The 26,527-nt window shown below is 34.1% G+C and overlaps 2 protein-coding genes across 2 annotated transcripts in view; both read left to right on the forward strand.

Annotated features, from left to right (window-relative positions):
- The window catches only part of LOC134528398 (activin receptor type-1), a 42,403-nt gene extending 25,317 nt beyond the window's left edge, over window positions 1-17,086 (forward strand). The window contains exon 10 of the mRNA XM_063361997.1: window positions 4,659-17,086. The gene's annotated coding sequence lies outside the window, so the exon portion shown is untranslated. The remainder of the gene's footprint in view (window positions 1-4,658) is intronic.
- Window positions 17,087-20,889: 3,803 nt separating this feature from the next.
- On the forward strand, window positions 20,890-25,314 carry LOC134528400 (trafficking protein particle complex subunit 2-like protein). The gene is made up of 5 exons (XM_063361999.1): window positions 20,890-21,119; window positions 23,435-23,607; window positions 24,401-24,488; window positions 24,737-24,816; window positions 24,985-25,314. Exons 1-5 carry the CDS (start codon window positions 21,087-21,089, stop codon window positions 25,028-25,030), a joined length of 420 nt encoding a protein of 139 aa, XP_063218069.1. The 5' UTR covers window positions 20,890-21,086; the 3' UTR covers window positions 25,031-25,314.
- Window positions 25,315-26,527: the final 1,213 nt, after the last annotated feature.

The following is a 26,527-nucleotide window of genomic DNA, read 5'->3' on the forward strand; positions in this document are numbered from 1 at the left end:
TTTTTACTCTCGTTAGAATGAAGCAGATAACGTGATTGTTAACAAGTACAAGCAGCATCCGAGATCGGCCGCAGCGCACGGTACAGGGTGAGGGTGAGCAAGGGCGAGCGAGCGGCCGACTACCATGTTCACACGTTGCGGCCGGAGGGTTTTTCCTGCATTGTATTAATAGTAATTAATATTTAATGATATTTTATTTATTAAGTCATAATACACAAAATCGGAAAGAAAAAAAACCTGCATAAGTCATCAACAATAGTTCACAAATTCAAGCGAGAAAATATACCAAATCAGACTTCAAAAACTAAGCAAACATTGCCAACCGTTAGTAATAAAAACAAGAGTATTCCAGCTGGTAGCTTTGCCTTAACTGCGTATCACACTAGACACTCGCAAAAAGCTAAACAGAAACACATTGCCACCCTGCACCCTGCCGGCAAAGGGACGTGTTTGGAGGTTGTCAAGCGCTGACAACGGTCGACAGGAAGTGGTATCTATTTTTAGATATGCGTTGCCTGGCAGTACAGCACTCGGCAAGAGAAAAGTAACACGCTACTCACCACAAAAAACTGATTTTCTTCGGATTTTCAGCAATTTTTTCACGGTTCCTCGAAATCGGGTTGTAATAGAGAGGTGGTCGCAATAAATGGGGTCGCAACAAAAAGGTTTAGACTGTATGTCTCTGATTAAGATATAGTGATACCAGCTATACACACAGATAAATGTTAATCTCCTCAATGATTAAAAGTAGTAGTCATGTTATCGGAAATTGGGCGCCATTGCAGACCCTTGAAAATGTTTAATATTAACAAAATTACTTTACTCAGATGGGAATGAAGTTAACATAATTACGTAGTTCAAGATACAACAGCTTTATGATTTTCTATCTCAATCTGCATAGAACTTGACATTATTGTACGCAAAAGAAGATTTAGTTACAAATTACTTATTTGAAATATGGGATTATGTACTACGTAGTTAAATATAGCTAACATTCAAATGCTATATTATTGTAGTAGTGCAATTGATGATACAGTTACAAATACAAGAGTGTTGAAATCTTTATGTTAAATATCAGTTGGAGTCTACAAAATCGTCTACTTCAAACACTTGAATATCAACATTTCAAAAGTTACTTGGCTTAGCAAAGTCTATAAAAATGTTATTCAATAATAATGTTACAAGAATAGTTATATCTGGTATCCACTGAGTATATGGGAAAAAATGCAAGGTTGAATCAAAGCACTTAAATAGGCTGTAAAATAAATGAAAATCTACTGTGAAGAATTATACACAACACATTATAACCCTACTCAAATAGCAATATAACAAAATTTACCTTATTTACGTACCGTATTTACTTGCATATAGGTCGCCATCGCAGATAGGTCGTACCCATAATTTGAGGTCTTGAATTTGGTATTTAAGATTCCCCCATATAGGTCACACAGGTAATTCATTACACATACGTATTGCACCACAGTAAAAAATATTTAAAAAAAGGTCGCAAATTGATGGAAATTTACCGTCAATAGCGCGCCGTGCGCGGAGAAAGGTCATTGTACTCGGTCAGCTGCTGTTACAGCGCGCCTGCTGGCTCTCTTTGTTCACTGAGCTGCGCATGCGCAGTATAACTCACTCAACGCTCCGCCCAGACTCGTGACCTTCTATCAGCAGCCAGCCAATAGATGCGAGCTTAGCGGAAAAAAATATAAGCTCCACCTCCCGTGTACCAGTTTCGTCCAGTTCTAATACCAGTTTATTGGTATACGCACCAGTTTTCTCGCTGCCGTGACATGTTCAAGTTTACGTTCATCTTGATGTCTTGTTACCAATAATTAATTAATTACGATCCCCAGGAATAAATTGTTAGTTTAAAAAATATGCATCAACTGTACAATACTTCCGAAATTATAAAATACGTATAAAACAGTTACCAAGACTCCGCTCATTTTATCTTGTGAAGTTTGTCTCTTACCAGTATTTCGGCTAAGTTGTGACATAAATACAGTATCAGAACTTAACAATCAGCCACGTTTATACATTCGTGAGTTTACATTTTTCCCTCGTGCATTTTAGATTGTCTCCTGCTATAATTACTCGGACTTTTACACACCTAGGCTTAAATTATTACATGTTTAGAAATAAAAGCAACTTTTCATGTTATAAAATATGTATATTTTGCGATTTAAAATGTTCATTGCCAACTATAAACGTTACGTTTTTCACAATGTTTTTAGGCCTACTAGCTAATCTTATCTACTCTTAAAGTACCCACGGTATTTTCTGGTTGTTTATGGTTGTTACGTGACGTAAATAGCGGGATGGATTCGATTTTTGAGACGTAATTCGCGTGAAAGTATTGTATTGGACTAAATGGGAACTAAACGGGACCTGAAGAATATAGCGCAAATAACGGGAAAACGTAAATAACGGTAACTTAAATAAGGGGTTTCGCTGTATGTGTACATTGTAAATAAATTTGCCTATACCTATATAAACTTCTTTTTCACATTTTAAAGCAAAATATTGCAAAAAATATTCCTCAAAAATTTTTAAAAATTTTTCTTTACACATAGGTCGCACTTCATTTTTTCCCCTTCAAATCTGGTAAAATTGCCGCGACCTATATGCGAGTAAATACGATACCACATTTGCAATAGGGGTTCATCATATTTCATACATTAGGAAATGATAGTTGTGGTCTAGCGTGATGCCTGCGATGAGAGTCCTCCACACCACCATGGTGATAGTACTGAAATACGCAGAGGTTTCGAAACAGGGCACGATAACTCCTGGAGCGCTGAATACCTTCTACAGCAGCGGTAGACCACTCTAGCTCCGGAACTTTGTTCTGAGGCTGTTAACGATTCTCTGAAGTAACACCGTCTTCCAATTGTTCACTAGTCAAAGTCATTTCTTATATCTTATAGCAAACCTGTAACAGCTGGGTTTCGACGTGGTCCATATTGATCTTGATAATCCAAACTTCCGAAATTTATATACCAAACTTGTAGTAAAATTGATCTTAACCTGAATTAACACAATCTTTCAGTAGCAACGTAAACATCATGCATATAGGCCTACACACGTTAGATTTGTGAGACATGGAAAGTATGGCTTGAACCGATGAAGATGCCATCGCTCAGCAGAAGATAGCATTGTTTCGGCTGTGTTTTCACTGGTTATAGTAGTCTATGGCCATGGCTTACAAATAAACAAACATTGGCATGATTGTGAAAAAAATGATGGTGTTACGGAAATTGTTGATCTGCCATCACACAGATAGTAAAAGTGTTATTTTTGACGTGTAAACGTCTTAGCTCTTGGTATAATGCATGTGGTAGGAGTAATTACGGGAATACGGACTGGAAATGCGTAACTACGGTGCTGCGTCTGCGCTTAAGTCTCGGAAACATCAAAAAGATGGTGGATCAGCGTGGTTCGTTCATGTGTGTTTTTGTGTGTGTGTATATATTTATTTATTTATATTTATATATTTTTTCTAGTTTTATAAAAGTCGTCACCAATCAAAGTATCAACAACATTCGATCAAGCTTAACTTTGATGTTAGTCCGTACTAAAGCGTACACATTTTCCCGCTTGGCCACCATGGCATCATGAAATACAATAGTCTTAAAAAAAAAGTATGTTTAAAGAAAAAAATATTTTTAAAAAAAATAAAATTCTTATGTATCCTTTACTAAAAAAAAAAAAAAAAAAAAGTTCGTATAAAAATTGATATATACTGTTAAGGCATAGTTATGTCTTTTGGCATAAGCCCTACTAAAAAGTTATATATAATCTTATTGCGTAGGTACATATAAGATATGCCTTTTGCATTTGTATAATAATATATCATAACTAATTTTATTTAAAGTATTTATAGCTTTTATCGGAGCTGTTTCAGTATATACATAGTTTAGCCGACCGCTCTGAAAATCAAATGATTTAATAGCGACGTTAGCTGCTCCAGCAACGAATTTTAGCAGCGGGTGCGTAACTACCTGTGAATCGTGTCCAGAAAAATTAGTTGAATACACATTTTGCATATATGTACTTATCATTCTCAGCATTATTTAAAGATTTATATGTTACATTTTGTGTCTGAGTTTTGTGTTATACATAAGTGTATTTGAAACATGAGAACACATGAATTTGTTCATTATCACTGGTAAGTACTGAAGGACTCTCTTAAATTCTTTTTTTCAGGTGGTGTTGTAGTGCATGGTTATGCATACACTATAGATTGGTGGATGCATGGTTCTGTTTTAAATTAAGTTTGATGATCATGTAGGTGTCTGTATCATGGTGGAGGCTGGGTTTTATTTATTTCTTGCAGAAAATTTACAAGTAGGTAAATTGTTGAAAAAATAATAATAATTTTGGGAAATTTTAAATTTTGGCCAGGAAAAGGCTTCTTTATTACATATTAGTGTGACAAACTGTAACATTGTATTTGGTTTTAGTCCAAAAAAACATCAAATATTCCGGGCTAAAAATTTATAAAAATAATTTGTTATTTCTGTATAGTCCTGTGTTTTCTTGTATCCAAGAAATCACAAAACTTTTAAACATGTGGATGATAGCAAGCAAAAATAAACAACAATATTGTTAATAATACTTTTCTAAAATTGTTCGTATTTTTTCCTCCCCAGGAAGACGCCTGAATTTAAGGCAAAATGTGCCCCAAGGCGCATGTGCAAGCAAGATATGAAGGTTGAGGTCAGAAAACACACAGTGCCATAAACTGTTGATTACAAACTGACATTAAGTGTCAGCAAATTGTTTTTCTTCCTAGGTAAGTTGTTAAACTTTTGTGGAAACACAGCAAAGAAAAATGCAGGGATTGTTTGCCTTTTTCACAAGGCAATGTGCAGGATGAACTTCACCGAAAGAATTTTGGTTGAAAACTAACTATGTATAAAGTTTGAGTCTTTGTCTAAAGTGCAGTAGGTTTATTTGTGAAGAATTTTTAAGAGCTTTGAACGAAAACATATGTGTGATTTGTGAATGTTATCTGCCGTTAACTGCTGCGAATGAAATCCTCAGTACAAATGTGCCATGCAGTCAACTATGTATTTATCTTCTCCTGCAAGTTTTGCACGATTTCTGCAGCAGCAATGATAACCAGGAGACTAAATACGTGAGCTCTCGGGTTCTGCAGCCTCACTGACGCTGCAAGTGCGCCACATGTTCCCGAGATCCTGTCAGGCACCGTGTCGAGTATGCCCTCGGCCGGAGGAGGGAAGAAAGCAATGTTTGGAAGAAGGGGTTCATGTGTCTGTGAACTTTGTGTTCGTTACTAGAGAAACTTTGGAGAGTGGATTTTGTCATTGCTGTGTGAGTGTTCACTAAGTTAGTGGAATTTTTTGACGTGTCCATGATGGTGTGAAATGGACACTTCAGTTTAGTATGACTTTTATGGTTTGAGGATGTCATGATCGTTGTTTGTCTAGTATGGTTGTAAAAAAACATACGTATTAGTGAAACACTCTTAAGAAGTATTGGAAATTACTGAAAACTGGTCTGTTAACCTGGAAAACCTGAATGGGTTGAGTTATTTGTATTTTTTTTAGGTAAGCTGCAAAACCTTTCACACTTAATTTAATTATTGCTAAGCCAGAAATCTTTTTATCAAGAAACTCTTAAAAAAAATTTTTGTATTAACACAACATATTTTTCTTGATTGCTACCTAAGGAGAAAATAATGTTAATATCAGTTCAATTGTAGGATTTAGTTGTGTTGTAGCATCCAGCATTTTGCATTTTCACTTGCAGAAAAACTGTCCAGACATACTTAGCATAGGTAGACCATGCATTGGAGTGATCAGCGTTCTTACGCTGTTGAATGTAAATCTAAGTGGTGTGAATTAGTAAATACACATAAGATAAACTTATACCTAATTAATAATGACTGCCAGGTGTAGCAGGGCCTTACACTCGCTGTGAGGCTGGCGTGAACTACTTCTTCGTCCGTCTCCTGTGGTGGCTGGTCGTAGCGGCAGTCTCCGGAAATGTCGAGATAGCTGGTTCTCCAAATGCAGCTCTTCCTAAGCTTGTACCTCCTTTCCCGCCTCGAAGGTCGGAGTGTAGCGTTCATGTCGTGAGAGAACTTTATCTATCATCCGACAGCTGACAGGACAAACGATGGCTCCTGCCCTCAACATTTTCACCTTAATTAGTTATCGGTTTGAAGCAGTGCAGGGCCAATTATAATTGTGCCGTAGAATGGTTACGCTGTTACGACTGGAATCGACAGATTCAGAGCGTGGTGGTTTCGGAAAGCCTTTTGGGCGAGTGGCTGCTTCCTCATGTCCTGCTCTTTGTTCGAGCGTTTGGAGCGGGAGAATTGCTTCTGGCATCCAAAATACATTGATCAGTTAACTATTGAATGTGCCGTCTGTGTTCAGATCATGTTTGATGCCTGTGTCCGGTGTTCTCCCCAGAGCTGTGTGGTCCTTGAAGTAATGGCGGCTACCAACTGTTTAACCCATACCAGTGTTTCTCAAAGTGTGAACACTGTGGTAATCCAGAGAAATATGTGTCCAGGTATAAAAAATAAATATATACATAGTTACTCTTTTATGCCATTTCATTATGTATATACTCTTAACAAGTCGTTATTATGTGTTATTTGAACGACTCTACAAGTTTTCCTAGAACAGAATGGTGCTGTAGTGTCTCTCTACCTTTTTGTAAACAAGTCTTAATAAACTTAAAGGATTTTTCATTTTTTTTTAACACATTCTTTTTTTCTGTAATATTTGACTTAATTTTTATAACATATTTGTCAGAAGTTTGTATATGATGCACCTACAGTTATTTTTAATGCACCAGACTTCCAAACGTTTGAGAACAACTGATCTATACAGTAACGAGGTGACCTCACATACAGAGATTCGCAACTTAGCTTTATGGATTATGGTGAATGATAGCAGCCTGGTGCATAGTAACATGGTAACATATTGTAATAAAGTGGAATACCTTTGAAGTGTTGTCAGATAAGTAAACCTTCAGCTAATTGGTGATACTGTTTCTTTTACTCTTGTACAATGTGAAATTATTCTTTTTCTAGCCCCGATACAGACATAAGTGCTCCCAAAAAATGTCATTTTACAAATTATTTAACTTCCTGTCCCATTTTTGGTAATTTTTAACATTCCTAACTTATCAATAAAAACAAAATTTCATAACTTACAAAATACAATTTAGCAGTCTTTTCTCCTATCGTAAGTATAAACTAAACCAAATAATAATTTGAACATGATTATCTATACAAAAGTCTAATTAAATAAATAAAATTAATCAAATAAAATCTGTACCTATACAACAATTTTACTTGAAAATATGATTGTGTTTAAATATTTGTAACATTTACCAAACACAAATAGAATCATTGTAAATATTTGCACTTGAAAAAAGAATAGACGCTGCAACATTCTTATATGTGCTCTATATACATACTTGACTTTTCAAGTTAAAGGATGTTAGTGTGGAAGTCTGGAATGGACACAGAAAAATAAGGGATGCAAAAATTTCTGCAATTACTTTTTTTTTTTAAATTATTACATTCTTTCAACTACTGCTGTGTGTGGATGATCAACTGAATATTCAGCCGGGCTGGTTACTGGCTAGCAGCTTCTGGGGAGACCACCGTGTGTCCATTTGTCCTGTTAGGTACTTACTTGTGTGACAAGTATTTGAGATTCTTTGTTAATTCTTGCCTCAGCATTTACATATTAGTGTGTGTTTTGTTAAGTGGTGTTACTAAACAAAAATACTTGTTTCAAGAGTTTGTGTGCAATTTAAAGTTGTGTGTTACTTTGGTTCAAAACCTAAAAGAGGTTCATTTCTGCTTGTTAAAGAGAGATTTTACAATATTTGTTCTAAAATTATATTTATAAAAAAATACATGTATCTTAGACATTTCATGAATATGTTTTACTTGTCATAAGTAATTTTTTTTTTAATATTTTGTTAGTGGTGTCTGACACTTAAGTGTCAACACACATTTTCAATCATTTCACTGACCAAGGGCATGCAAAAAAAAATATTTTTTCCATCAAAATTTAATTTATTGTGCATCCGAGGGCTCTTGTAGTTCACCTTGAGTGAAAACCATGAGTGGGATGTAATGTTAATACGTAGTTTGTACGAAGCATGGCTCTAACTTAAACTGGTTTAAAGGGAGAATAAATTACATGTTACAAGTAGGTCTGTTCCATTTCCTCATTTTTCACCCCGTGAACAGAATACCTATAGCGCTATAGCTCCCAAACTGCTGCACCAGAACACAGATTCTCTTGTCACATGTACCAATGTAAAATGTTTAAACTTAAACAACTTTGTGGTGTGCACTTAATTTTATATTTATGTACAACATTGCTATCTTAAAGAAAAGTTGAGCATCACAGATATGTTTTTTGTTTGCATCTGATTTCATTTCTTATTATTTAGGGCACTCAGTTATCCCAAGGCAACGATTCATTAACATTTGAGATTTGACTTAATTCCTTTTGTTAAAAGAAATTGATGTGATTTGGCAACAGCAAAAAGTCTGTGGCAAGAAACAGTGTTTGAGAAAATACTTGTTCATAGAGTAAATAAATGCATAAAACATAAGGAAGTAGCTTTTTTTTTTAACATGATTTTATTTAGTTTGAAAACAAGATAGTGTAACTACTGTTGAAGCAGCCTAGAGCATAGTATTAATTTCCTTACTAACAGTAATATTGGAACAGACTTTACTTATAATAATTTTTTTTGACTAGTAGTCTAGTATACGATTTACAAGTAAAATCTAGGGATGGGACGAATCCACATTTTGGTCGAATCCGAATCCTTGTTCGAATCCTCAGTGTTTGTCATCGAATCTCGAATCCCAGTCCCACACTAAACTTCACCACATGTTATTAAAAAAAATCACACATTTATTTTAAAAAATTACATAGGCCTATGTATTAAAAAAAAATCACATGTGTATTTATAAAATTATAAAATAAGTGCATAGTGTATGCACCTGATATAAAATAGAGACAAATAACCTCAAAAACCACACACGTAAGTTTGCATCTGTCTAATTCTCTGTTAAATTAATCCTTCCTATGTTTTCAATAAAATACGTTTGTATAACAGACACCATTTAAAAAAAGTTACGTTTTTTTCTGCAATGTTATATTATTGAAAGTTGGAAATGATAGAGTAGTTATGCTAATTGACAAAATGCAGCGTAGTTTATCTTATGTTTGTGCCATTTCCGTTACCTTTATAATATAGTTTAGGTATACCTACAATTTTCTAGAGCTGGACGAACCTCATACAGAAATAATTGTTTTCAATTAAAATGAACCGATGACCAGCATTTTGGTCTTTAACTGAGTGGTGAGAAAGATTCTCCAGCCATATGTAAAATTAAAACATTATATAGCTTAGCTTATATATATACCAACTTTTAATTCGTGAAGAAGTTACATCTAAATTTCAAAAAGACTATATTCCTTTTTAAGTGTACACTAACCTTCATTTAAAAAAAATATGATAAAGATGACGAACATTCAGCATAAGGCCACATAACATATTTTTGTGGTAGACATAACCTAACATTTTTAATAAGTAAAACTTTTTAATAGGACATAAAAAAAAGACGAATGTGAATTAAGTTACCTATCTACATATGTTTGTGGTAGACATAACCTAACATTTTTAATAAGTAAAACTTTTTAATAGGACATCAAAAAAAGGCGAATGTGAATTAAGTTACCTATCTACATTACAAAACCCGCTGTCTGCAGTTGCTGTTTTCTTAGAAGAATGCTGCTCGTTAGAAGAAACTTTAGACGGTTTTTTTGGGGTGGTTCTGGGTCATCCGGGTCGTCATTATCTTTTCTCCATTTGGAAAACTTAAACGACGTTAGCCTGCTCATCGCAAATCACCTCAAGAACAATAATATTGTAAACGTAACGTAAAAAGTGTGGTTATAGAAATTTGCGTCGGAAAAAAGAAAACACGAGAAATAATGATGGCTGCCGCGACTACGCTAGTCAACTTAGTACCGTACTGTAACATTTACTGGACCAGTACTTTTAATACACAAGATTAAATTAATATTTTCATTACCTGACTGTTATAACCAAAAAAGGCCAAAGAAAATAAATACATCCCAGTAATTTAAAATACGTAATTTACGTAATCATTTCCTACCGCATTTGTCTTGTGTTAACTTGATCACGTTAGTTTTGCCGAAATACGAGAGTTCTCGTACATGCGCTTTAGTTTAACGTATGGGGTACGCAATGTTTGGTGATTTTACAACACTTCTCGTATACGCACTATAGTTAAAGGTATAATATACAATACCTTTGGCATTTGTACGATAGTTTATATTACGTAGTACGACAAATGCATACAAAATTCTCTAAAGTAATCAAAAAACAAAGCGCGCCCATATGAAAAAATGCTATGCGAGTTATGCGACGATTAATAATTTTATTTTTATTTTGTCTGCGCTTGAAACTGTTGAGGCGACGATTATGCGATAAAAGTCGGAATATTACAAGTAATAGAATTTTGTTGAGCTGTTTTGTGAATGGTCTCAAATGGGGGTTAGAAAATTAGAAAAACGTATTTTTTTTTAAACGATCGTTCGGTTTTTCGAATATATTTTAAGAGGTTTCGAACCGAACCGAACGCAAGGGTTCGGTTCGGTTCGAAATTTTCAAACTTCGCCCAGCACTACAATTATCAATTACTACCTAAAACTCTTAAAAACCCACCTCGAATCCCACCTCGAATCCCACCTCGGATCCTACGAATCCTCGAATCCATAGGATTCGGTATATTCGACGAATCCAAGATTCGAAAATCCCATCCCTAGTAAAATCACTTTTAGCACTTTTACAACCTTTGTTATGATTTTATTGAATTAATCTTTGTATGTATGTGTGTAATTCATAACCTGTTTAAATGAAAACCAGTTTTTATTTTGGTCAAGTATACTTTATTGTGCCATTTTGTTGTTAGTGTCTTTGCATTTTCATGGGAGAAATGAGTGCGTATTTATGTGTTTGAAAAGTAGTTGATGATTAGTTGTTAATACTTTATAGTAAAGATTTTTGATATTTATGTATAATATGTGTTATAAAATTAGGTAATATGTTAGTGCTGGCATTCATAGTATCGTAGATAATCACAAATGTAAGCAGAATGAATTTCTGTTTAAACATTTAAATGAAATAATGTGTACATTGACTATGTAATGTGAACTTTCAAAATGAGTTTTGGAAGTACTAATGTGAAATTATGAGTATTCTCTTAAAATAATTTGTATCCTTGCAAAGGTATAAGGTGTGTATGTTTAAGTGTATTTTATTTGATGAAAGTACACTATAGTTTAGTGACTGTCATTAACAAAAGAAAGCACAAATTTAAAGTGCTTGTATATCTTGAAGGACAAAATCATTTAATTTACATTAATAGACATTCAAAATTTCAGCTTGTTGCAGTTTGAAAAGTTTAGCTGTTGAAAAATATTTTTATGGTGTTAATGAAAATAAGTCAATACAGTTTTTATTTACTCATAAAGTACTGCAAGTAAAATATTAAATATGCAATTTGGATCTACGATGAATTGAAATTGCCCTTTTTGCGCAGTAGAAAACAAACTAGGGAAAATTTGGGTTTTAGCACACAAAATTTCTTCATTAAGACTGAAGGGTTAATGGATACTTTATACAGTTTACCACGGTCAACTTAAATTTTTTTTTGTAGAAAATTCATTATCATTTCGATAGCTGCGAAAAGCCCGGCCGCTATTGTTACAATATGCTATTGCCCATCCATTCATAATGACCCTGTACCGTTTCCAAGTTAGTTATCTGCACTACTAGTAAATAGAGAATGTGCACTTTTTTTCATGTTTATGCTGAGGTCTCGTATTACTCTTAGTACTTAATAATAATTGTATACTCTGCCATTCCTCGTGATATATAAATACGTAACTAAATTTTTCATGTTTCTTCAACAGAAACATTACTACTATATTTCCATAACACTACATCAGTACTCACAGCTCACTATTAAATTATTCACAGCACAAAGTGTGGATTATTTTCAGTTAAGTGTTTAGGAGAGAGTGTGTTAATGCACTTGTCTCAGTAGCAGTTGTTAAACTTGTAAATTGTGCCAAATGAGTTAATTTATAATGAATGTATACTAGCAGTCTAAAGCATATTGAATTTTTTTGCACCCTTTCTTTACGAACTTAATATTAATACAGGGTACACACTCATAGCTGTGCAGTATTCACTCACACTCTTACTGCCATAGGTTTTAAACAGCAAGGTTTTCATGAAAATGACATGGATGGTACCAACTAAACTAGTCAAGCAATGACATGGTGATTTTTCATATTTGAAAAGAAAATTGTAGTTTTTGGTTATGTATTATGTGACTGCAGAACACAAGTGAATTAGTATAATAATATAAACATTTTCAATATGTACTTTTATCTTAAAATTTGTGAAGTAAATTAGTTATGTTGCACAATTAGAAGTTTTTTAACTCCAATATTGTTAGAATCCTATGATTTTCTACCAAATGGTATTAATAACTGCATGTATTGGATGAAATTGCTAATGTTCACCAACAGTTATTTTCTTTTTGCTTCGTTTCTTCAAACAATTGTTTTCACAGGGTAGGTTACTGAATAAAATCTGTTTGCCCAAAAAATGTGCCATACAACAAATTGTAGCATTCGCATATGTCAACATTATTCCTTGCTATGCCCTGTCATACCAAAAAAATTTGATTCATAATTGGAATGAAAATTTACCCATACAAATGGTAAGCTAAAACAGCAAGGTTTACCTACTTGTTTTCACTGCCTAAACTTTTTTTCCCTCTACTCATTCTTTCTTTTCCTGCCACTCTCTTTCCTCACAACACTTAATCCTCCTTCTGTAGTTTATTTACTTACTTCTGAAAGTAATGTATAAAAAATGTTTGTTTTGTTTTTTACATTATCCTTCTCACAAGTATTTTTAGTGGAAGAGAAGTACATAAGCCACTAAAAATGTGAATGGAATCCTAGTATATTATTTTGTAAAGATTTTGTTTTTCATAAGTTATGCAGAGCTGATTTTTGGAATTTAAATTATTATTATTTTGTCAATATTTGCTTTTGAATTGATGGTATAACTTATATTGAAAATTGCATTTATTTCACCATTATTTTAAGTTGTTATGCAAATTTTTGATGGTAAACTATTTTGGTGCCAGATTATTGTAATGTAAATAATTGTTTAGTAACATATAGGTTTGCTACATTATTGGTGGAATAATTCAGGAAAAATATAATTCTGAACTTGGTACATTGTATCATTTCTCTGCAGAAACTACTTATACCATTTCATATTTTAGATTAGTTCAGTGTTTGTTATTCTTATTGAGTTAAATTCAGTTGTGTGTGTGTGTGTGTAGAAATGGTAGAGTGTAATAGATTAATTTTTATTAATTTTAATAATAAGCTTTTTAAGTGAATTAAATTAATCTTCCTAAAAATTAAGTAACAAGTTTAAAATTCACAATTTAAACTATTTGATACAAATATATTCTTAAATATGCTGTCAAATCAAGTGTATCATTGATTTAATTTTTCTAATGTCTTGGTTTTAATGTCATGTTTGAGAGCCTGTAATTTTTTTCATTTCCTTTATTATCTTTCAAAGTATTAAGAGCTTTAGAATATTTACTGTTTTTACTTGCCAATGGATGGCAAATATTAGTGGTTCATGTGTTAGTTTTTGTGAAAAATTGTTGAACAATTTTCCACCTGTTATATTTTTATGTGATGTCCGTAATCACACATTGAATGTGATAAACATAATTTGTGTAATCAATCGTACTTCACTATACTGTATTGTTCTTTTTTTTTTTATATCAGTTCTCATATTTTACTAAATGTGATGTTATTTTGTTTTCACATTTTATAAACTGCACTTAATGTTTCAAGAACTGTAATGTGTATGTTTGGTCATATTGCCATTTTTTTTCATAAGTGTAATGTAATCTATTATACAGTGAGAAGTTCTGTAAGTTAAGTTAATCTATAAGCAATCTGTTGAGCATGCTTAGCATCAGTAATACAAAGTTGCATATACATTCTTGAATGTTTCTTGTGCCAGCTGTGTTTTAAAGCCTGCTACTGGAAGTCTGTCAAGTTTGTTTTCATTGAGCATATACTGTCATTTCAAGTAAACACCCTGTCATCAGAAACCAGACTATTTTGCATGTTCGCGAGATGCCAGTTAAGAAATAAATTTTGTGGATAGCTCAAGGGAGCCACATGTCTTTGGGAAACTTGCAAAAACACGTGCAGTAGTTAGGAATGTTGTAACTGGCAGGATTGTGCAAATATTCAGTAAAGCAGTCAATAACAAGACATTAAAATTGTTAATTTTCACTTTTAATTAAAAAAAAACAAAAAAACTTTTGTTGAAAGTCAATTAAACAAAAATTTTATGAACTAAACAAATATTTGTGTGTCTAACGAATGTTTGATTGGTTAATATGAATTTATTGTATGACATTTTTTTATAATTAAAAAAAGTGTAATATTATAGCTAATCTTGTAATTTTTTTAAATTTTAAGCATGGTAAGCATTAGTCCTGCAGGATGACCTCAAAAATGTAAGATATGTGCAAAAATAGAAAGAAATTGAATGTAACATAACCTCAAATACAAGGTGACATTGAATATAAAATGACCTTGAATATAAGGTGACCTTCAACATAAGATGACCATGAACATTTTACAGTCTCTGTTATAAGATGATGTGGAATGTAAAACACACTTGGATATGGCTCAATTTTCAGTTTTGCCATAAAATTCAAACTAAAATTATCTATTAAATATAGAATTGACAACTCGAAATGACTTTGAAATGAGCTAAAAAGTGGCCAGCCTCACATTTTAAACTTTTAACTTCAGTATTTTTAAATTTAATAATTTTAAATTTTGATCCTAAAAATTTGTATTATAAATAAAAAATGCTATCAGCTTCGCAGTTTTGTATAATGTTGTATAAAAGATTTTCTACAAATGTGTTTTCCAAGTAGATAGTGAATATTCTATATTTGAATCAAACTACATTAGTCTATATAATTTTTTTACCTTGTTACCCCTCTTCTTATCAAAAAATAACAGGAGTGAGGCACAAGAGGGTAAAAATGGCAGAGAATGTGTACAAAGTGCTTAGAGGTAACAAAAACTTGTTTATTAAGAATATCACAACCCTTTACAAACAGACGTTAATAATAAATATCTGTGGAATGTGAGTGATATGCCGTGTTATGAAAATCTTCGGACTCCTCAATTCCATGCATCAGTATTCTGCGGGCAAACAATTATTTATCAGTTAGTAGAGAGCCTTAAAACACGTGTACACATCAGTCTTAAAGAAGCAGTTGCATGATGCGTAGCTAAATATCTCTATTCCATGCAAATGCACAAGGCACTGTTATGATGATATAACCTATTCTGTCACGATTACTGAACATGATTAATCTCTTACTTGTATTACTTGTTAGCAAAATATAACAATTGCACAAGCCAATAAAAAAAGAAGCAATGGATAACGATGAGGCTATTTGGCCCTCTATTTACATTCAAAATATCACATGGGGCTAAAATAAATATAATATAAACATTTCTAAATACACTCTAAAATATGTGTTAAACATATATTATTAGACAACAATCTTTATAAAATAACTATGATAGCAGGGACCACTGCATAGCTAATTTCTAAAAATTAAAAATAACAAAAGTTACTGGTCCTCCATATCAATTGACAAATACAATACGTTGCAGTTTATTATAAGCCATTCAGCGGTATTGTCCTACAAAGGAGCGTACATATTTGGTAGCGTACATGAGTATTCTGTATGTATTTATAGAGAATGACTGATATTAACCACCGCTGCATGTGGTGACATTCGGGATGCAACTTGCCGTAGTCTTTTATGGGTCAAAGTCTGGTGGATGATGTCGTGACGTACTGGGATGTCACCGTAACGAGGACAGCTTTACTCAGCAAGTGAAGTCGACTTATGCCCCTTTACTCTTGACCCTTGGACTTGCTGACTGGGCTGTGCATTGTAACTCTGGGAGGGCAGAAGGCAATGATCAGACTCGCTGACTCGCTAGGACGGATACTGCAACAATCTTGTCCTAGTCTTAAAACATGCAACTAGGACGCTACCAATACATAACCTTGGGCTGAAACTACGGCACTCTTGGCAACTCGTTATATACTGCTAAGTTTTCTGCAAGAGGTTGTGCATCTCTTAACAAGGTAACAACACGTAAACTGTCAATATGGCCGTTAAGTCTTAAATCGGATACACTATGCACGTGGCCACTCGCCTGCTCCAAACCACGCTGTCAGCACACGCCAACTGCTATTAGTTTGTTACCTCGTTAGGCCAAAATATTTCTTTGTCCAAACGAACATCATTTATCACTAGCCTCGTTGACTCGGAAATTTGTCCACATCCTTGTAGCAACACACAGGACGAGTACAATGTTTTACGGCGAGAATGAAAACAGAGACGGGGCTTACCAATAACTGCAGGCGAGCTTCTTTGACGGTGTACACGGGTAGCGGTGTAATCGATCAGCAGGCTTCTCTCTCCTTTGCTTTTCGAACGGGGGTATTTATGCTAGGAAATCGTTCATCGAGAAGGTGGTAGACATATCTGAACTGTTCCCACGGGAAATAACTCTAAGCTCAGTTTCCTGTCCAGATTGCACCATTCCGATGCCAGTCAAATATAATGAGTGGCTCTGAAACTAGCTTGCGCGGCAAGCCGAGCGGGTGGCATCATCTGGCTGCTAGGCACACACTCGTAGACAGTAACGTTAACACTGTTAAAGTAACGTATTCCCAAAAAAAAATTAAAATTCATAATTCTGAAAGAAAAAAATTAATTTGAGGTTAACCTTAAAAAAAAAACCACGGTATAGAATAGTGTTGTTTTGCATCGTGTTATTATGTACTTCCCTTGTAACTGGTCAGGCAAAAATTTGAAATGCCCATGAATTTTACAAATGATTGGGGATATTTTTTTTATATTGCGTTTTTTTTTTTTCACGAAACAAAACAGGTATCACTTCATGACGTCTGTTTAATTTATTTTCTTTTTTTTCTAAGGGGTTGGTTTTTTTGATGGTTAAATCTTCACTGCTTGACAAACATTTAAGCGTCATGACTGTTACCTCTCCTCTCCCTCTGGCTTCCTGAGCCAGTTTACAGTCTAGGTCCATCTTGACTTTTCACACACTCGTACGACCACACTTCACATGCTTACAAACCCTGCGATACCACAGATATGGGTCAATGACCCCATAGGGAGACTGGCTAACTAGGTGTAGAAGCTGAAAGTTGAAGTACTGAATAGTGGTACCACACCATTACCTTTCAGCTTTTTATTAAATTATGCATTGGCTTGAGTTATCGTGATTTTCACAACTTATCCATACAGTAATTCGGCTTACCTCACCACACCTTTTTGAAGTTATAATTTCTGTAGCCAAGTAGTTCTATTTCTTTTTTTTCATTTGAAGTTTTATAATTATGGTATAAAGGTTGGTATGTCATAATGTGTTGGTAGTCGCTAATTGTAGTCAAAATACAATCGTATAAGATTAATCATAAAGTGTTGTGTTACACAGTTGGTAAACCTATGGTTGGGCTGAAACATTCAAATTCATTTTTCAAAAGATTTGCTCTGTGCTGAGCTATGTTTACAAATTTTCTAAAATTTACTTATAAGATCTTTTAACTGTATTTTATTTTGCAGACATTTTAATGTTTTTGGTATGGCAAGTGGTGAATTAAAAATTTTTGGATTTTAAGTAAAACTAAATTGTCAGTGATATTGATGTATGTGATTTATTAATTAGTTTTACATAGTGTTTGTGTTTTTAGGAATATATGTGGTGAATATCATCCTGTCCTATTTGTGCATGGTGTAATGTGACATGTGAGTTGGTAGCCTGTGGAAAAGTATTTTTATGATAGTTTAAGTTTCATCACTTTGATTTTGCATTTTAATTCTAAAATAGGAGTTAGATGACTATTAGTGTTGACATGCGACTGTAAATAATTTGTAATATAGGTGTATATGAGAATGTAATACTTAATAAATGAAGCAATATGTGACTTATTTCTTACAAAAAAGGTTTAAATTTTTCCAGTCCATTTGCACCCCCTTCTTGTCTCTTCATCTGTCGCACTTGTGCAGAGGCGTAAGTGATGCAGTTTACAGGCAGCATGTAGTTTTTTAATTAAGTATAGGTTCAGGAGGTGGTAGTTAACAGCTGTCTTAAGTGGAATATGTGCCACATTAAAGAGGCACAGCTTGTAGTTTTTCAACAAAGCTGTTCCCAAGGACATGATACAAATTTGCGATTACAATGCGAATCCCACTTCTAGTTCCCACAGTTTTGGTAAAAATCATAGCATTATATTCAAGTAAATAAACTTACTTCATTTTTTAAAGTCAGGACTGTCAAGAGAAAAAAAGGGCCCGGGGGCAAATAATTTGGTTGAACCTCTCCCCATTACATAAAGTAAAAAAAAAATTAATAATAATACTTGCAAATGTTACCATGACTATAGCTGAAATGTGATGTGAGCATATTGCATAATTTGTAAGATTTCCAATGTATTCTATTAGCAATAGATTTATAATTTTCTATTCCATCACTATAAACACATGCATTAAAAATTATCACGAATGGTGCGTGGGCCTAAGAGATTTTGGTCCATTGTGCCTTCCTTTATCGGCAGCCCTGAACCTTATAGAGAAAATAATATACAGTTGAACTTTGTTTCATCTCAAGAAATACATTGTTTTGTCAAGCTTTAAATAAATTTGGTTTCAAGGAAAAACACTTCCAACAATAATGAAATATACCAACAAAGAATAAAATTACGTAAATTTATGCAGCACAACTCAGCTGCGCTTTCTACTTAGCAATTGTGTGTATGGATAAAGTCTTGACATATACCTACCAGTGCATGCACATTACCCCAAGTCTTTGAAAAGACAGCTTGGCTTCATAACTGGAATAAAATCTAATGCAAAACTGACAATTATTTGAATTTATGAACAATGTATTAACGTCTTGACAACAGTGGGGCAGGATGAACAGATGAGAAACTAGCAGTGATGGAACGAATGTGCGAGGGAAATGGGGAACTCTGAGTAAACCCATCTACTAAAGGTAATGTCGGCCACATTTCACGCTTTCGGAACATTTTGGAATACACATCTATGAATCAAAATGTGATTGCCTAGATAAGAACTCCGTTATTTTTGACTGCTCAACTACTTTGGATCCAGAAATATTTGAAGCGCAAGTACCTGATGTGAGGTTAATTCAAAATAATATGTATTCATATTGTTTTCATTACGAGAGAGTTCTCTCAAGATAAATCCCCCTTCTTTCCTTGTACCTTCCTCCTGAATTTATTATCAACATACCCTCATAGTTAAGTTATTCATTCCTGAATTTATCAACATACACTCCTAGTTAAGTTATTCATTCCGGATTCTTATGTCCAGCGAGTTTTTCCCCCTTTGGGTCTTCTTTCTAAAGACTTTTCTGGAGTTCTCACTTATACTTTAATATTTTTCTTCTGTACACTGTGGCCCATACTTCCCCATATTCCTATCCCACCCAATACCTGGTGCATCCTAATTAACTTCAGTTTGCCTTCTACCTCTCTCCCACCCTATTTCCTTAATTAGCACTGCTGGGCTAGAATTGTGCCTTAACTTGTCATCCTCTCCATCTTCACCCACCTAGCTGCTGCATTTCCACTAGCTCATTCTTAAACACCACTGTGTACTGCAAAACAGCACACAGACCCATCATGCAATCTCAGCAGTAGGTCAAAACATGCATCAAAATTTGGAAAAATTATTAATAATCTAGATTCAGGGTTCAGATGCATTATGTAGCTCAGAGATAATTAAAACAGTTTGTATTGAAAAGTAACTTGACTAGTTGCACTTGATAACATACCTGGAGACCACCGAGTGATTTTAATAAAACTACAAAACTACTCAATATGGGATGCTATTTGATCTAATCCTATAGCCAATTAAAATTATTTATGAGATGAGAAAATATAAAAGTTTACTATTTTGACAGAAATGCTTTGGTCACAAAAAATTTTCCATCTGTGAAACTTGCTGACAGCTTAGTCGCAAACAATTTTACTTGCGTGAGATTTGCAGATATAGCTGACATAATGTAGCACTTGCCTGTTGGATGAGATATCTACATCAGAGACTTGAAACAGCAAAAATAGATTTTTCACAACAGTATCCAGATTGCCTTGGCATAACTGGGGGAGAAACACTAATTGCCAAGTAGTTTTGGGCCTACCTGCTAGATAGTAATTCCATAATGTACTACTGACATAGCTACGCTGTTTGTGGGAATTAATATATCAGCTATCAGGTAAACAAACTAGTGAAAAAATTATTTCAGTTAATTTTGTAAGCCATAAATTTTATGATATGGCATACCATAAACACTGCATCTCCCACTCATTTATATAGAATATGCCTTTTTTATTACAAACCAGTATTAATTAATTGTATTTTACTAAGCTATTAGTCATCGAATAGTTGAATTATCATTATAAAGCTATAAAACTAAAACTTTAGTTTTAAACCTCCCGCCCAAAGTTTATTTGAAGTAGTTATAGGCCCACCCAACAGAAAGCGTTACATGTGCTAAACATGATTTCTTTATCCACCGTAATAACCATACTTCTATATCTCCCTTCTATGGTCCCACTCATCAAACGTTTCTTCTTCTGGCCATTAAAGAAAGATTTAGGCCATAAAACATAACATTTAAAAAAGGATTTTTTTTTTCAATCAAAATTGTTTATTTGCTTCGCAAGATTTTAAATTGAGTATATTGTTTCTTCGTAACCATTTCATTATTAATATGGCCTTTCTGTAGTGGAAATACGTACGAAAGTTTTAAGACTGCGTGATAATGGCTGTTTGTATAGCTGTAATAGGAAAAGATGTAAGTAATAACGAGGTTATGTTTGGAAAAAAAAAAAGTAATTTTTAGAATTTATTTTTAGTATCTGTAAATCTAATTGAAGGAAGTGAAAAAAGAAATGTTTTAAATCAACCTTATTTCCAACCCACAGTTTTATTAATGTCCTAATCTTTAGTATTATGGGATCGCGATGTATACTAGTCCCCGGGCTGCTTGGCAGGCCCGTGCAGGGTACAGAACGGAAGGTAAAGGCAAAGTTGTACTCCACGTTAGTCATTCAGATGATAGAGTGTGCGGTGGGGTTTTGGGAACCATGCCTAGTGATTGAGGTAAGGGAGCTGGAGAATATGCAGCGCAGAGCAACGAGGTAGGTCATGTCTATGTGGTGGAGAGGGAAAGATCAAGAGGGTGAGATGCGTGGGCCATTTGAGATGACTATGGAGCTGGGGTGGGAAAGGTTACAGGGGATATGTATTGTAGAAAGGTTGGTAAGGCTGTACAAGGGAGGTGAGGCCGGGGAAAGCTGGGAACTAGGGTGCACAGATGTGAGTATAGAGAACGAAGAGATCACGGTTGTAATCTCCAGTGAGAGTGGTGGGGCTCATGTCAGGTGAGAGCAGGGAGTGGAATTTGCTTGAGGGAGAAATATTGCAAGTGGGAGCTGCAAAGGACACAGGCAGAAGGCTGAAGGGAGGGGATGAGTGAAGTAAGGGCAGGTCTTCTGGTCATGGTGGAAGCCTAATTGAAGTGATACTTCAATAGAATAGAGTTCGATCTAAACTTAATTCATGTCTTTGGTAAAAATACATATTGTACAGTCATATGAAATTGTCAAGATATTGAATGTTTGACTTCTTTTTTAATGGACCTAATTGTTAATAACCATAGCCATTTTTCACTCACTGGCTGATAGAGAAAGCTGCAGGGTCAAAAAAAAAAAAAAAAAAAAAAAAACCACACACACACTGATTTTTAATCAATTTTTTTACTTGTTTTGCAATATTAAATTTTTTATATTGTGTCTTTTTTAGATGATTTAATTATTAATTTAATGTACAAAAATAATTACTGATTTGTGTATATGTACCAAACACTATAAACCAATACATGACAAGTTCATGATTTTTGTGTGACCAAATTGTCCAGTCCAATTGATGGTAGTATGTATGTGCAGCATTAACATTGTAGGTATTTATTTAAAATGTACTATACCATCTTTATATTAGAAGTAATTATTCTCTTTTCTTTTAGCAAACCATTTTTTATCATACAAATTTATTGTAAAAAAAGACTTTCAGTGCTTGGAATTTTCTGATAGAATTGAAAAAAATTTGGTTGCTATATAATATTAATACATTATTAAATTATTAACTTATAAAAATTATTGAGGTGTCGCACTGTGCCGCTAGATTTTTTTTGGCATAGGTTGATAGCAATTTGGTTTCTAGTGTAGCCTATTTGTATATGTGCATAGTGAATTTATTGACGTGTATTATATCTCAGAGAGACGCAAAGTGCATGTATAATTTAAATTTCAGGAAGAAAAAGTTTTTTGTTTGTACCTCTACATGTCAGGTTTGGTTTATTGCATTTGGTTTCCTGTATCAAAACGTTTGCAGCCCAAAAGCTTTGTTTTTTCTGAGAAACTAAACTTTTGGTGACAGAATGTTTAAGAGTTACAAATGTATAGGAGTAGGGTAGGAAGGTTGGTAAGGCTGTTCAAGGTGATAAAGGGAGAATGCAGAGACTCGAATGGGAAAATGTTTGAAGAAAATTTTCTGAAAAAATTTAACCACATATTTTGTGGAAAATTTCCCTTCATTCGATTGACAACATATATTTACAAAATTGAAGGTTGTAACTTAACTGATTACAACACAACATCGTTTTTGCACTGTTGGCCGCCGCCATGCTAAGACACGCTGGGGTGAGGATAATACGCTCTCTGTGCTGTAGCAGGCACATGTGTGCAGTATTTATCTATTTATTTATTTTATATTGTATAATTTAATGTTAATTTAAATTAAAAGAAAAAAAATTTAGAAATTTTTTAAGTTAAAAGTGATGTACAGTATACAGTATAAAAAAAAAAATGAAAAAGTCAATATAATAGTTGGTAAATAATTGCAAGATGTTTTGTTGTGTTACAAACTTTAATTAAATTTAATTGCATATTTGCGTGATGCAAATTATTTTTTTGAAAAATCTCGTGACGAATTTATCCCGAATTTTTTTGTTGTTGAAACTAACGTGTCTGCCGGCACGGGAAGGAGCGGTAGCCAGAAGGCCAGGTCGCCTCGGGGGCTGCGGGGAGTGACGCGAGGCTGTGTTGGCAGAACTCGCCCAAGTTCCTGTCGTGCCTGGACCCCGACGCGGAGCTGCAGTTCCACTACCGGGTGCACACGTCCCTGGACGTGGTCGAGGAGAAGCTGTCGGCGGCGGGCAAGGGCGGCGGGGACGTGCGGGAGCTGTACCTGGGACTGCTCTACTCCACCGAGGAGCACAAGATGTATCTTTCAACCCTGCTGCCCTCTCTTCAACACCCCTCACATCCATGCTTCATCCCCTTCCAGGGACGTTCGGAAACTGTGTTGTGTGTTGTGTCCATGTTGTGTTTGCATAGCGACGCTGTTTATGACCAGTGTGTATTGTTTTTTTTGTGTGTTATTGGATACACAGTACACTCCCGATTATCCGCGAAATTAAGTGGCAGGGCCACCGCGGATAGTGAAAATCGTGGATAATCCGCAAAAGAGCCGAAAATGGGAAACAAAAAATGGAAACATTAATTTCGACTTAAAAATCTAAACGTTTATGTACAGTAAAAGTTACAATTAAGGTACAAAATTTTAAATGATGCTAAAATTTTAGTATTTTACTGAGTAATAAACATACAATACATTTCAATAATGTAAACATAAAAGTGTTCAACCATACGACTAGAAACAAAGTGCGACAGAGACAAAAACAGCAATGCATGCCAGCTTACTGAAGTGAGTTCCGAGAAGGCCTGTGGCATTTTACTGTATACTGCACACAATACACTCGTCAGTAGAGTTAAAATTTGCTCACTTGTAATAAAATACAGATTTACATATGTGCTGTATTTTTTCGTAGCATGCGCAGATAATAGGGAATTTACTGTAATGATGTGTTACTTAGTCTGTGTATTTATCTCTTTTTTTTTATGCTTTTTTTTATATCATGCTTGTGACTACTCGCAACTATTCATGTTATTTACTCAAGGCTGAATGGAGCAGTGTTCGAAGCTCGTGTAAATGTTTGTCCTTAATGCCTTGCAGCTTTGGCTACGTGACAAACACAAAGATTAAGTTCATAATTGTTGTGGAGAGCTCCAACACGCTGCTCCGAGATAACGAAGTCAGGATGGTAAGATGTTTCTTATGTGGTTCTTAATAACTAATACAATGCTTAACTGCATGATGAAAGTCAAGAAGAATTTCCTTTGTATATGTGTGTATTTTATCCATTTATATGAAATGAAAGATGCATGACATATCCAATAAAATGACTATTTGAAAAGTACATTCAAGAATAATGGAAATTTTAAGTAGATCTGTTTTTTTTAATGCACTTGATATTAAAAACTTGTGAAATAAGTCTATCATTCTTTCCAGATGTTTCGCAAACTACATACTTTATACACAGATGTGGTGTGCAATCCATTCTATATACCTGGAGATCCCATAACATCAAAGTGAGTAGTATTTGTTAATGTACGTGCCATATTCTTTGTTAATAATCTCCTGGAGCTTTCAGAGCAATGTTGAACATAAAAATTACATACTAAAGTCAGTTATAGAATTTTATTATAGGTGTGAACAAGTGTTTGTATTTGTGGAAATATATATTTTTTTCCTTTCAGGCATTTTGACAAAGCAGTTGCCAATATAATGGCTGGGAACATGTGAACTCTGAGAAATGATTGTTCTACACGTCATCTCTGGATGCTGTTAAGAATTGTGCGATATCTCGATAGTGCTTCATTATACCAAGACAGTGAAATTTTACTTCGTGGTGAATCTGCAAAATACTGGACGGTTTGTAAATGAATCCCAGCGAATGTGTCTGGAAAAAAAAATTGATGTTTGTGAGAATGGATATTTGTAAGAATATGTTATAATTTTGTTGTTCGTTGGTTTTATGCCATACCATATTTGTTATTTATACATATATATATTTTTTTTTAGAAAAACTTTTGTGATTGTATTGTTTTTTCCCCCCCATCATTCAAGTAAATTTTACTAGTGCCATACTTAAGGGGCCTCCCTAGTAGCATCAGAAGTTAGCGGAACACTATGTTTTTAAAATAATGATGGGACTTTATTAATCGACACTACGAATCTGAAAATTTTTCACCCACGAGAAGATAATACATGAATTGTCTGTATACTTTTACATTTTTGTTTTTTTCTATCAAAATATGAAATAAAAAATCACCAACTTGTCCAACTTTGGGGCCATTTTATACTGCTTAGGAGAATGACAGAAAAAAAGTACAAGTCTAGAAAAAAAGATAATTTGTTTCTGAAGAAATTCATGTATTTAAAACATATAGTCATCGCTTTGAATTCCGAGATATCTTTTCCACAATTTCTGCAAATCCTGAAAGTTTTCCACCGTCTCGTGCTGCCGCTCGGCGAAGCCAGCTCGCAGGCCACATCTCAGGTAGCGGGGTGGAGGAACCCGTTCCCGGAGGGGAGTCAGGCTACCTGTGTGTGCGTGCGTGCGTGAGAGGGAGACAACCCACAACCGGCACCGGTAAAAGATAATCCCGTGACCGAAAGAAATTCTCAGAATTGCTTTTAGTGTGCCTCGCCACAGTACCATGTGCTCGACTTACTCTGTGACTATATTCGTGTATCTCTAAAACATTGCTTTTGTTTAAACTACAAATATCCTAAAGCTTACCATACTAGATCATGTATTACGAAATAAAGTATTGAAACTAATCAATCAACACATTGAAAGTTGGCCTACAAACTATTTATTGGTGGCTTTACAGTCTCGCTAGCTAATTCGACAAAATTTATATATAATTTTTAACATGAAAATACACTTCATTGTTTTTCCTTTTATTTTTAATAAAAATTCAAGAAACAATTATTATACTACCCAATATTTTTTAAAATTATGTTAGTTTTCCAAAATGATTTTACACATCTTACAACGCCAAGGAAAAATTTTGTACTGGTATTAACCAAATGGTTAACTATTTACAAAAGTTTTGATACTTAAAAATGTAGGTTTTGTATAAAATGTATCTTAAATTAAAAGAAAAATCGTATTTTGAAAACTAAATGTCATTTTGCTATGCTTTTTGGTTAGATAGATATCTGATTGTCTGCACTGTTTTAAAAATGTTCATGGAATGATAAATAAAAAATAAAAACTAGGGAAGTTCTATA

This window comes from Bacillus rossius, chromosome 1 (assembly GCF_032445375.1).
Source record: "Bacillus rossius redtenbacheri isolate Brsri chromosome 1, Brsri_v3, whole genome shotgun sequence".
NCBI lineage: Eukaryota > Metazoa > Arthropoda > Insecta > Phasmatodea > Bacillidae > Bacillus > Bacillus rossius.